Below are 12,620 nucleotides of genomic sequence, written 5' to 3' on the forward strand. Positions count from 1 at the left end.
TTTCTATGACATCATTAAATAGACTAAGTTTCTCTCAGCACCCCCAACTGACTGACTTCCAGCGACCTTGATGTGCAGGCGACAAATCTGCAGCAACTGCGTGATGCTATCATTTCAATATGGACCAAGATCTCTGAGGAATGTTTCCAGCACCGTGTTGAATCTATGCCAGTGGCCAGTGAGTGTATATATAATTTACATATCATGTTGTACAGCACTGACAAGCCAACATACAGTATATGTTAAACACAGACTTAAATGTTCTACATCATGATTTGGCAGCACACAAACATCGTTCTGTCAGAGCACACAGATCTGTCCTTGGATAAATGAAGATGTAGTCAATTTTCTTTTTGAAGTTTTATTATACGAACTGTGGTACAGAAGCAAAGAACAACATCCCACATTTTCATGTAAACTTTTGTAAAAGTACATAACTGCTTTTCTTTGTGCATCATTTGAGTCCACTGGACCCAAAATCACTTTGAGTTCAGCACCATTCATTTTCCCATGGGTTCTAACAGCCAACACAGCAATACTGAGCAAACTTTTTTTTAATTTATTTTTTGTATTTACACAGCAATACTGCAACAACTACAGTACCTCAAAATGTAACAAACATAGCAACTAAATCAATATAACTATTCCACTGGCAGGGAATAACTAGAAGTAGAGAACATACATGTGGCAAATACTCAACAAATTACTCTAGTAAAAACTAAAATGACATAACCTCAACAAAAAGCTACTCATGCAGACAACTTTTTCTTTCTTTCTTTGTGAAATCAAAATCCCAAACTTTATTTTATTTCTACTTCTATGTTTTTGCTGTATAGTAACATCAGTTAGTTAAACAGAATACAGAAAGTTTAGATCTCTGGCTGATAAAGTTAAAGGGAGAACAATCAAAAGGACTAATTCCATGGGAAAACGGCTATCTAATGTTTTGCATTAATAAGCTCAAAGGTAGTCACAGTTAACTGCAGTTATACTATATAGTTACCTTAGAATTTAACAGTGATAAATAACTTGATATATGTAAAGAATCTGATATGCTACTCTGCTACTTTTCTAAATATATAAGCTTCTTCCTCTGTGCGTCATGAAGCTTACTGTATGCTTTAGACATACTAAGGTTTTCCCCATGTGGTCCCTCCACAATAACAGGAGTTTGACTGCAGACAAATTTACATTGTAGGGATCACTATTAGGTTCAGAAATGGATTGTTGTAATACTGTTTTTACCAGTTTTAAGTTGTAAATGTTCATAGAAGAGCATATTTTAGAGCATTTATCACAAAAAACACAGGTCACATTAAATGTCGACCGCATGCCCCTTGAGGCAAATTGTGATTTGTGATATTGGGCTATATAAATAAAACTGACTTGACATGGTGCCTACACTGATAAATGTAGTGATAAAAACTACATTTATAATACACTGAAGGTAACTCCAACTATTGGAGTACACTGGCTGAGCGAAGCAGTTGTACTGCCTAGTTATTATAGTACCTCCTTAGTTTTAGCTATGTCTAGTAGCAAAATAAACTCCTTAGACTGCATGAGCCAAAGTTTGGTTTTAATTGGAGGTGACAGAGTCCTGAGCGGTGTCCTGAGGAGGGTTTGCTGCTGGTGGGCTGCTGCTGAACATCAGCTTCCTGATGATATCCGCATAGAAAGGTCCATAGATAGTCTTGTTGTAGTTGACCAGGGAGATGAACTTTGCTCCCATTAATGCTAGTTCAGGTTTGATGGCAGTCAGGCCGGCTGGTACCTGTTCAAGTTTGGCTTGAGGTTTGGGATCACAGATGAGCGCCATGAAGTACTGCTGCACACGATCCTCTGCAAGAAAATTAAGAGAATAAGAGAAAGGGAAATAACAGGTTAGACCAACAAACAAACCAAACCTCCATGTTTGAGTAAAAAAGAATTGGGGGTACTCTGCTCTTGACACTAATGATTTCACTCACACCAGTGCTTCTTCCTCTTCCAATTAAATTATATGAAAACATCTTTACAGTCCAGCACAAGGCTCAAATGAGCACACAGTCACTCCTGCCCATTCCGTCTTACCAACAAGAGTGCGGATGGGATTGTCCTTCTGAGTGATGCTGCAGATCTGGCCTCTAAGGGTGGCCTGCAGCGCCGGGGTCAGAGCAGTGTAGCTCCTCTCTGTTAAAGACTTGTTAAGCTCACAGCAGATCTGGGCACTGACGCCCTCTAGTGCCTCTTCTAGGTTAAAATCCCTACAGATAGAAGGAGAGGAGAGTTCTGGTTTGAGCTCCTATTTCATGTAAAGATAGTAAATAACCTGTGAATCAGTTGTATGTTTGAATACAGATTGTGGACTTAAGATGGATGGATACAAAAAAGTGAACTGACGGGCTGTGCATCCCATCCAGCAGCACACTGGTCATCCTCTTCACACAGTCAGACAGGGAGGGCAGACCCTGGATAGGCCCTCCAATGGTGCTGTAGACAATGAGCAGCACCTCGTTCACCACCTGACACTGCTGGAGCTGCCGCTGAATCTCTCGCAGACGAGTCTCATCAGTCATCCAGGTCTAAAGGAGAACCAAAAGAGACTTAAAAGAATAGCATGACATTTTGGGGAAATACACTTATTTGTCTTCTTGCTGAGTTAGATGAGCAGATGGATACTGCTGTCATGTCTCTGTGTAAGTATGGGGCTACAGTGGAGCAGCAATTAGCTTAGTTTAGCATAAAGATTGGAACCAGGGGGAAAAACAGCTAGCCTGGCTCTGTCCAACGTTGAAAAATCCTCTAAGTCTCACTATTTGGTTGCCTCACAAACGCATGTTAACAACAAGACTCCAGAAAATCACTGCTTCCACCAAGAAATAGTTACATCACGCAACACCCCGTAAAATCACTAATTGTAGATCCTCTAATCTAACTCTCGTCAAAAAAGCGAATGAGCACATTACCCAAAATGTTGAGATTTCTCTATGTTTAAAAAGAGACTCTGTATTTTGGATTCATGTTAACTCAGAAGAAAGAAAAAAGTTAGTTAGATAAATTCACCCTCATGAAATGTTAAATGATTAGTAGGAGACATGATACACCTTCAGGCAACTTAAACAATTCTTAAATTGAAGAATGGGAGAATGGAGAATCTTGCGGTTTGCTGAGTGAAAGCTGATAATCCACAAATTTATAAACATATTTTAATATGAATATTTCACAAATAATGACTCTCTCTCTTTAAGTTACATACACAAATTCAAAACACACTCACCTCAGGCAGTGGGCCCTTATCGTAGTCCCATGTGAGGATGCCGAGGAAGGCAGCATTGAGGACCTGAAAGGGCCCAGGCAGCGCTCGCTGTCCTTTCCCCTGCCCTTTAGTCTGTTCTGTGGGGATGGTGGCCGACAGCAGCTCCTCCAGTACTGACTTGATCCATGAGGTGGTGTGGGCCAAAGCACCTGAGGAAGTTTATCACAGTTATACTGACTGATGAGTTTGTTCTCAATACTCTTTTTGACACTAAACGAGATGGCCTGAAAATTATCTATTTATTCCACTGACCAAATATCTGATTTAACATGAGTATATTTTCTATCATATGGCAGATTACACATGTTGTAACTACCTGGCAACAGAAATGGTAAAACATAGAATTAAAAACTAGAGTGAAAATTGAGTTTGTGTTCACTCACTGGGTGTTTTGTTCAGGACGCTCTGAAACTTTGCCCTCTCATATTCGACACTCTGCCTCTGCAGCACAGGCCTCAGGTTATCGATGGTGAAGTTCACCATGTCCGCCTTCATCAGGTCCAGCACACGGAAGATCTCCCTGGTGTGTGAAAAAGAGGAGCCACTGTGATTGACTTCCTTCTTATAAAATAACTACATAAGAAAACTCACAAAGTTCATGTATTCTCACATCTGTCTGATGTCAGCTTTGAAATGTTTCTAAATGCTTTAAGGCCCCAAGTGTGTACTTACCTGAACATTGACACTATGTTATCTGCGCTTTCGCGAAGCTTCTTGATTTCCTCATCCCTAACTGGTGCACACATCTTGCCCATGGTGGTGATAATGTAAGAGGCAAGCCCCTGGATGTCTACAGCATCCTTGTCAGCTTGCTGACGAATCAGGTCCATGTCCAGTACCTCCATGATCTGGGTCCTCATCCGATTGGCACCCGGATTAAGGAATGACAGTAAGATCTGTCCAAAGAGGAAAATGATTGTCATTTTAGTAAAGCATTATTTATAATTTAATTAATCAGTGAGGTTGCAAATAAATGTCAGGAATATGTCAGTCAGAGCAATAAAGCAATTTCTACAGATCTAGTGAAGCTGTAACCATCAGATTGTGTGTGCTGACCTCTCTGATCTCCTCCAATAATCTGATGGCTTGCCCATATTCAGGCGGGTCGTCGTTGAGCTCGGACTCCAGGATGTCCCAGAAAGCCTTGTGGACATTATCTCTAACTACCTTCCATAAACTAAAAAAAAAAAAAAAGAAATGGAGGATTTAGATTAGCTGAGTATATTATATGTCAGGAAAATGGCCATTTATGAAAAGGGCTTTGACTTGTGGCTTTTTCTTCCACCTCCCCAAACACTTCTGGAGAAAATTCAGTGCACAAAGTATAAAATAACTGACATGCATCATCTTAAGAATAAATAAATCACTCCTATTGTTGAGCACAGAAAACAATTTTAAATTGCTGCCAGCCACACTGCATAGTCATAAATAACTACAGTGTACTTTGCTGTCTATCTTATCTGCTACTGTCCCTCTCTTCACTCTTCCACTGAAGCAATTATTTTCTTCTCCTTTCCTTTCATCTCATCTGTCTTTGTCTCTGTCCTTGTCACTCTGTTGTTCAGTTCAGCTAGTTGTGCTAAAGATAAACAGAAACAGACAATTTTCAATGAATACAGTAGAAACAGTGACGTATGATGTACGCATCACTTCTCTTCACTGTCTTTTTACTGTAACATGCAATCCAAAGAGATATGTGTGATCAAAATGTTGTGCCACTATATCATTTCTATGCTATTATTGATCTACACACTAATAATAAGCTACTTGTGTTTATTAGATATGGAGACTAAACTATTATCATTTCACCTCTTATCTTCTTGGAAAGAATTAGAAGCTCCTTTACTGTGAAGTAGCTAAATAACCTTTATAGACAAGTATTAGTAGACAAGCCCCTATATAGTGAATATGTACATTATGTCCCTGTTGTCTGTGTTTGTTAGAGGTTGTCATGATTTTTTAAGCTGTTCTCCTTGTCTTGTCTAATAGTTCGGCAGTGTTTTTGTTTGATTCACTTGCAACTTGGGCACAAATAATGGTCTCTCTTTGGATTTCTGCTGTCTCATGTTCCTTTGAAAACTCACATATCAGTGTTGATTTCCCGACCCCTTTTAAAGCTATTCCACAGTCATTCACATTTGCATTCTCTTCCATGAGGTGTACACATAATTTTGTCAGTACTGTGAAACACAAAGCATAGATACAACAAGCAGCTCTCTCTGATCACAAACGTACTCCATATTTCTCCCAAGATCTTTTTCATAGTATACCTGTCCTGAGGTACGCTGTCTGGCTCCAGATGGAAGTTGCGGTTCACAATGATCTCATGGGCAAAGCTGAGATTGGACAGGTCTCTAGCAGACTCCATCACTTCATCGAGGGTTAAGGTTTTGGGTGGGCTTGCTTTGGGAAACAGATATTGAACAAGCTTTGTAAATAGATAAATACGAGCTTAAACAAAAAAGTGGGAGCATAAAATCAACTGTTGAAATTTATAAATGACATTGTTGAGGGTGGTTATTCCTGGAATGTGATTAAATACAGGCTCTCAAACTAAACCTAAACTAAAAGAACAAACAAAATAGCATTATAAATATAATTTTTCAAAGTGAAGTCTGAGACAGTGCAGAAGGCAAACCAACTAGTAGGCCTTTCTTCACAAAGGAAAACAATCATGGACACAGAAATGAAAACAGTATGTCAGAGGTTGTCCAGTGAGCAAACTCACAGGAGGGCGTGCAATGCTTGCTGGAGCAGTCACTCGTGAAACTTTCACGGGAACAGTCCAGGTCGCTGGTCGACGTCATGCTGTCATAGCGCTCTGACAACAACTCCACATCACTGCCTTGGTCCTCACCACTGGATGTGGAGTTAGGTCGCTCATCATTTAGAGGCATCTTGGGTCACGCTGCACATGGGAAGTTGGTTATAACCGTTAGCTTGTTGACTATAACTTCAGCAGAAAGACACTGGATTTCTTAACACTTTGTCTAACTCAGTTTGTTCAGCAAGTCACAAGTTAATGCGTATGTTCAGCGCCATAAACCTCCATTATTGTCCAAGAACTATTGAAAACAAATAAATGTGCCACACTGTTACACTGGATGACATTTTCTATGATCACAGACACTGTAGTTAATTTTGAGTCACACATACACCATCCTGGTGCCATAAAATAGTCCCCAAAAATTTGCAATTTACTCCTGTTTGAGTAACGTCTGCTATAACTATGGTGCCCAGCTGTTTGGGGAATTACTTTGACTTTTTAAAAAAATTGAAAATATATATTCATAACCTTTTTAAACATTAACATCTTCAGTAGGAACAAATGAGCTTGGGGCTGAGAGTCACAGACAGGGTACGGAAGTTAGAAAGTATTGACAGGACTAATACATTGTTCATTTTCATCTTTTCATGGAATTTGCTGACAATAACAAAACTGCAGCCACATCCTTTAAAATGAATTAAAAAAAAATAAAGTTCACTGAGAAGAAAACAAATTAAATAAGCTTTACCTTAGTTTTACCTGTGCTTGTGTTAGAGGGAGGAGTGTGTGACTGTCGGTGAGTGAGAGAGCATTCAATATTCACTTTAGCAATAGTTGCTGTTGCCAAGGCAGCTAACAGAGCGTAACAAAAACACCAGTCACATTCAATAAAACAGTTGGCGAGCCAGTTGCCATGGAAACAGGGCCTTGTATCAACATCAACATCTTATAAAAACTCACTGATGGTGCATGAAGTAATTCATTGGTTAAATACTTGATGATTCAGAGTGTGTCTACTGCCACATGGTTTGACAACACTATCCAAAGTCAGGACACAAACAGAACAACCTATTTCCACAACGAGGTTTAAACAAATGCTTGTATTCCTTGAGGATAAAAGGGGCACTGTGTCCAGGCCTATCTGAGATCAATTGTGTCTCCAGGGCAACATGGGACAACGAAAGGGCTTCTCAACTGTCAAAACAATCCTGTTACACCTGTCCCTGTGTTGTCTGTCTTACACACAAATATAAACACATTGGCATAATAAAGAAAGGTACTGTTTGTAAATAAAGTAATAAAAATATGAGTTAAAGCCAAACTGAGTGAATTCAGAAATTCAAACTTTAAGTACCATGGCAGTTGTGTACATGTTCTTATCATTACAAACACATAAACAATTCACCACACTTGGCTAAATAAAAACACTGTAACACCTTTAATTAAGTAGGCCTCTGCCTTCTAATATTATCTACGACATACAGTGCTAGCAGGGTGACCCTTGGGTGTTCCTGTCCCTTCTCTCAGTTATCTGCACACTCCCTCGCTGCTGTTTTGGTTTAAAGATAGCTCAAGGGGTGAGGATGGGTGTGGAGAGCGTGTGACTTCCATGTACCCCTCTGCGTCCGCAGCTCATTCACTGCATCATCTGCTAGACTTAACAGCTAGGTCACAGCAACGCAGCAGGCCAATTTTCAGAGATTATCTTGAGTGATGGGAGCAGTACAGTCCAGAAAACTGATTACGGATTAGGTCTACTCTGTCATCTGCTGCTTCATTATGAGAAATCCTCTTTAAGTAGTCTGAATGTTTGGTAAATTAAATGCAGTATGCTGCTGTGACAGACCCATAATGCAAAAAACAGAGAGATAAAACCTAAGCATCTGACATGTATGCACATGTTTAGAGAGTGAACTTAAAAAACATTTAGAATGATATTGACTGATTTGAAGTATACTGTTTATTGTAGACTGTAAAATACAGCACTGGAATGCAATGTGCTGATAATATATCTGCATGAATATCCTTATAACTTGCCCAGGTGTTTTGAATGAATGTCATGTGAGCAAAAACGTGAACAAATATAGGGAATGACGCTTCTATATGAACAGGTGTTCTGATATAGGCTACATATTGTTACAGTAATTCCTGCAGAAACAAAGACAGCCTTCTGGGATCCATATTTGACTGCAGTATAATGTAAACAAAGCAGTGGATCAGGGAGGCTGGGCTAACTACACGGGGACTCTCGTTATTGGCTGCAGCTCCCTGTCTCTCACCCCTTCATGGAAAATGTTTGGTTACATAGCTATGCACATGGAAGAAAAAAAAATATCCACACAAGTGGCTACACGTGATCTGAGCAGCAGACCAAAACAAGAACTCCATGCACATTTAAGATAGTACATTTTAATTTCTCTGTCCACGCCAGAACCCAAACAAAAAGCGCAGTAAGACTAAATGCATTGCCCTTTTACTGCTAAAGACATTTGTTATACATAACTGTCAAACTCAGCACTGCTGTTTACATTATGACTGCGTTTACACTGCAGTCTTTGTTACTTGACCAAACGCTCTGGCAATAACAACCGAATATAAATCATGAAATTGGTTAATTCTACATAGCAGCTAGCTATACTTCGACATTAGCGTTGACATGCTTGTTTGAGCCTTCGACGACTGTACCCAAGTTTCCGCTTCACAGCAAAGCCAAACTCAAATTAACGTAAAAGTTGCCAACAGAACCAGTCGAGTGATTCACTATTTCAAAGAGAGTCAAATGTGCTGGACAAAGGCGACTCTTACCTAATTCAAGCCTCCGGAAAGGGAGACTGACACCAAAAATAGCTCAGCTATGAAAAAATGATTCGTCGTCGACCTGTACTGTTCGTCGCTCTGTTTAAAGATCCTTCGTTACCCCAGCTGGCTGTGGAAACAAACAGGCGAAACCATTTCGTACACAGGGGTGTTCAACAGCCAAGCAAAGGCGAACACAAGGTTTGTGATTAAATATTCAAGTGTTTCGATAACAATATAAGTTTTAAACTGCTATACATAAAACTAATTGCACACACTTAGATCGGGAAAGGCAATGTAATGCAATATTCTACAATGTATCACCCTCGGTTGAAATGGTACGCTCCGCCCTGCTTCACGGGACGTATGTGTTTACGGATGTGACCTCGGTGTGTTCACAGTGATATGTGTGTATGTGTGACCATATTAAGGGCATTATGGGGACAAAACTCAATTCACACAGTCACATTATGGGGACTCACCCCTCACTTGGGACCAAGAAAATGGGCTCCACAAAGTAAATCATTACATTTTAGGATTAAGACATTAGGATTAAGTTTTTAATAATAATAATAATAATAATAATAACTTTAATTATATAACACAAAACATACACAAAGTGTTTGATATAAAAGTAAATAATTGTGAAATTTACTACATGTAAATTAAAAAAAGACAATATAAGACAGATAAAATAATTTGTTGGTAGAAAACACTCAAAAAAGTCTCTTTTAGACCCTTACAAGTAGACTACAAGTGGTTAAGGTTAGGCCAATATGCCATTTTCACAGCAGACATGAATTGACTTATCTTAAAAGGAAAAGCACAAGTGTTACTAATAAATTAAAGATGGCTCTGTTCTATTCAGGTTTTCCAGTAAGCCATGACAGTGTGACAGTGAGTCAGTATGCACAATACCAGGTCCCTGAAACTGAAGCAGCAATGTAACTCAGCCATCATTATTATTTACACAAGCAGAGAGCTATGAAAAAGTTATGATAACCTCCAAGGAAACTTTTCAATAAGTTCAAAATGAGTTCATTATATCAAGTTGAACAAGTAATATCACATGGACAACTGCCATTAAAATTTAATTTCCATTCAAAATTTTGTTGAGTTGACAGTTGAGTTGCAATGTCTGATATAAAAAGTCACTGAAAATTGAATGTGTGATATTAAAGAAAAGAAAACTTTGAGTGGCAATTATGAGAAATCAAAATTATGAGAAATTAAATTCATGATTGAAGAAATTCAATTTTAACTTGTCGCATGGATAATTCTTAATATAAACACTTCTTGATGAAAAAAAATGTTGATACCCTGGTTTTCAAGTGTTGACTTTTGAAATATGAAAAACAACCAAACCCCCTCAGAACAAACTGTATATTATCTCTTATAACTCTTATAACTAGCCATGCAGACAGGTTTTGAGATATGTGTCCATGAGGAAAAGGTAATGTTTCAATACCGTGAACAACAAAAACAAAATTCCACCCACCTCCATTTTATTGGGGTGGCAGCAGCCATGGGAAAATATGTAAAAAGCAATTAAAATAATATCATTATATGATAAATGTTGAAAACAGCGTTTGTGACAATAATGACACCTTAAATAACCTTGTGACAGATCAGTGTCCAAATTTCTTCTACTGTGCCCCTTACAAAATGCAAAATTGTCCCATAATAACTTTTATAAGGATACTACAAAAGTTATAATCTACAGTATATCTACAATATACCTTTGAAATATGAAATAATTGCTGAACTGTGAAACTACAAGCACAACCACAGAATGTGTAACTTCTTAGAAATTCAGGTGAAATTGCTGAAGTCTTGAGCCCAGTATTGTTAGTGTCCCAGACTGAAATGTGATTTGGCAAATGTTCTCTTTGTTAGAGTTCTGTTAACCCCAGTACCATTTGTTAAGATCATGAAAAGCTTGGTACCCTGTGGCCAACTGGCCACATCCAGATCAGCATCAATAGTGTCAGGCTCAGTATCCATTCCTGCTGCCTGGATCTTCTGGGTGTCATTGTGATGTGGGTTAATCTGCATCTCTTTGGAACAGTTTGGGTTTGAGTCCTGGGTCTGTGCTCCCTTCGCACACAGAACTGCAGGACAGGAATGATGGCCTCTCTCCATGTAAATGTCAAAAGTAGGGAACTTGATGTCAGGCTTGTAATATATGAAGAAAATAACTTGAAAACACAACACCACTAGACTGCTAGATCCATGAAAGTAGACACAGCATTTGATTGGACAATGCATTGTGTTGTCTGAATGTAAGCAAGTGGTGTGGTATGGGCCAATAATTTATGTAAACACAGGTTGTTACTACTGTTACTCCCACAGAGGAGGTCTCATTTGCAAGATGTTGCCCCCCATACTTACATACACACCTAACATACATAGCCTACATACATGCATACATACATAAAAGCCACAAAGATCGACCAAACTGATTGACAATAAGGAGATATAGGAAATTTTAATTTTGTGCGAATATGTACTGTATGGTCATAAAAGCTTACAAATGTATACTGGAGTCAAACATGCATTAAAAACTATTAAGTGCTTTAAAAGTAATAAGTACAATCGTATAATCCTCACAAATTTGAACAAAAAAATTATGAATAGACCGAAATTGGAGTTGGGTCATCTCTTTTCTTTGTTCTGGTTTGGGAGAATGAGATGAACATATAAAGGGACATTACCACCCAGTAGGCAAACAGAGCTTTGCAATAATCAATTCTGAAAAAGATTAAAGCATAAATCATTTTCTCCAAGTGAAGTAGAAAAACACTGTGGTAAAAAAACCCCACTGCAGATCTTTTTCTGATAGTGCAGAGCCTTTAAATGCCACATTCACAAGAAAACTCCCCTCTCCCTCTTGGAACCCTTGGTATGAGTCTCAAATGCTGTTGAATGTTTAATACGTTTTGTAGAGTTGTTGTGCATGTGAATTGCAAAATTATAGTACAGGAAACTAATAACTAGAGAGGTGCCTAATTCAATCTGAAAAATCGAAAACGTGGCAAAGCAGTGGGAGAATGTGATGTCATGTTTGCAAAATTCATAGTGGTCTAAGCTTTGCTAGATCTAAAACCAGTTGTCCAAGTTGCTCGCTCATGCATGTAGAGTGAAAAGGTAAACATTAACTAGTGCAGGAAGAAATGTCACTTAGAACAGAATTTCTACCATATGCACATTGTTATTGATGTCAAATAATTTCCTGACGAAGGCCATTGTATCTCGAATGAATTCTTTTACATGACTTAATTTTCCTACATCCTGTCTACTAGGTGTGTATTAGACACCTAGTTTGGTGTAAAATATATCCATTAACTAAAAAAAAATCTAACAAAGTTTAATGTATGCCCTACAAAGGTGTGTAAAAGGCCAATTTAACACTAACATAATAATCTTGGAGCCATTTTGAGATAAAACACCTTGTAATTTAGGCTGCGCTGCTTTGCTTTCCTGTTGTATCTTATGTTCATATAGAGCATCATTAGCATTTTAATAATTATGTTTTTTTATTCTCTTTTCCTTTTCCTTATTTATATCAAGGACCAAGGAGTGATATCACTGGCATATTGCAATTGTCTGTGTGTGTGCCTTCATAACTGTTGCTTTTGAAAATGACAACAAAGATATGTTTTAATGGAAGAAATCCTGGGAATAGGAGTCATGTTCACAAATTGGGTAGATCTCAGTAAGAGGACTGCAATCCCCTCGAAAATTCAATACATGTAATGC

At 38.4% G+C, this 12,620-nt stretch overlaps 1 protein-coding gene across 2 annotated transcripts; it reads right to left on the reverse strand.

Annotated features, from left to right (window-relative positions):
- Positions 1-345: 345 nt before the first annotated feature.
- tcp11l2 (t-complex 11, testis-specific-like 2) lies at positions 346-9,015 on the reverse strand. 2 transcript variants are annotated; one of them, XM_044186551.1, is made up of 10 exons: positions 8,871-9,014; positions 6,027-6,206; positions 5,569-5,701; positions 4,355-4,475; positions 3,971-4,194; positions 3,682-3,818; positions 3,260-3,447; positions 2,383-2,564; positions 2,074-2,246; positions 346-1,842 (listed from the first exon to the last, which is right to left on the reverse strand). In XM_044186551.1, exons 2-10 carry the CDS (start codon positions 6,193-6,195, stop codon positions 1,580-1,582), a joined length of 1,590 nt encoding a protein of 529 aa, XP_044042486.1. In that variant the 5' UTR covers positions 6,196-6,206; positions 8,871-9,014; the 3' UTR covers positions 346-1,579. The 2 variants fall into 2 exon arrangements, with proteins under 2 accessions (XP_044042486.1, XP_044042487.1); XM_044186552.1 differs by lacking the exon at positions 2,074-2,246 and having other exon boundaries at positions 8,871-9,015.
- Positions 9,016-12,620: the final 3,605 nt, after the last annotated feature.

The sequence above is a fragment of the Siniperca chuatsi genome, linkage group LG23 (assembly GCF_020085105.1).
Source record: "Siniperca chuatsi isolate FFG_IHB_CAS linkage group LG23, ASM2008510v1, whole genome shotgun sequence".
Lineage (NCBI taxonomy): Eukaryota > Metazoa > Chordata > Actinopteri > Centrarchiformes > Sinipercidae > Siniperca > Siniperca chuatsi.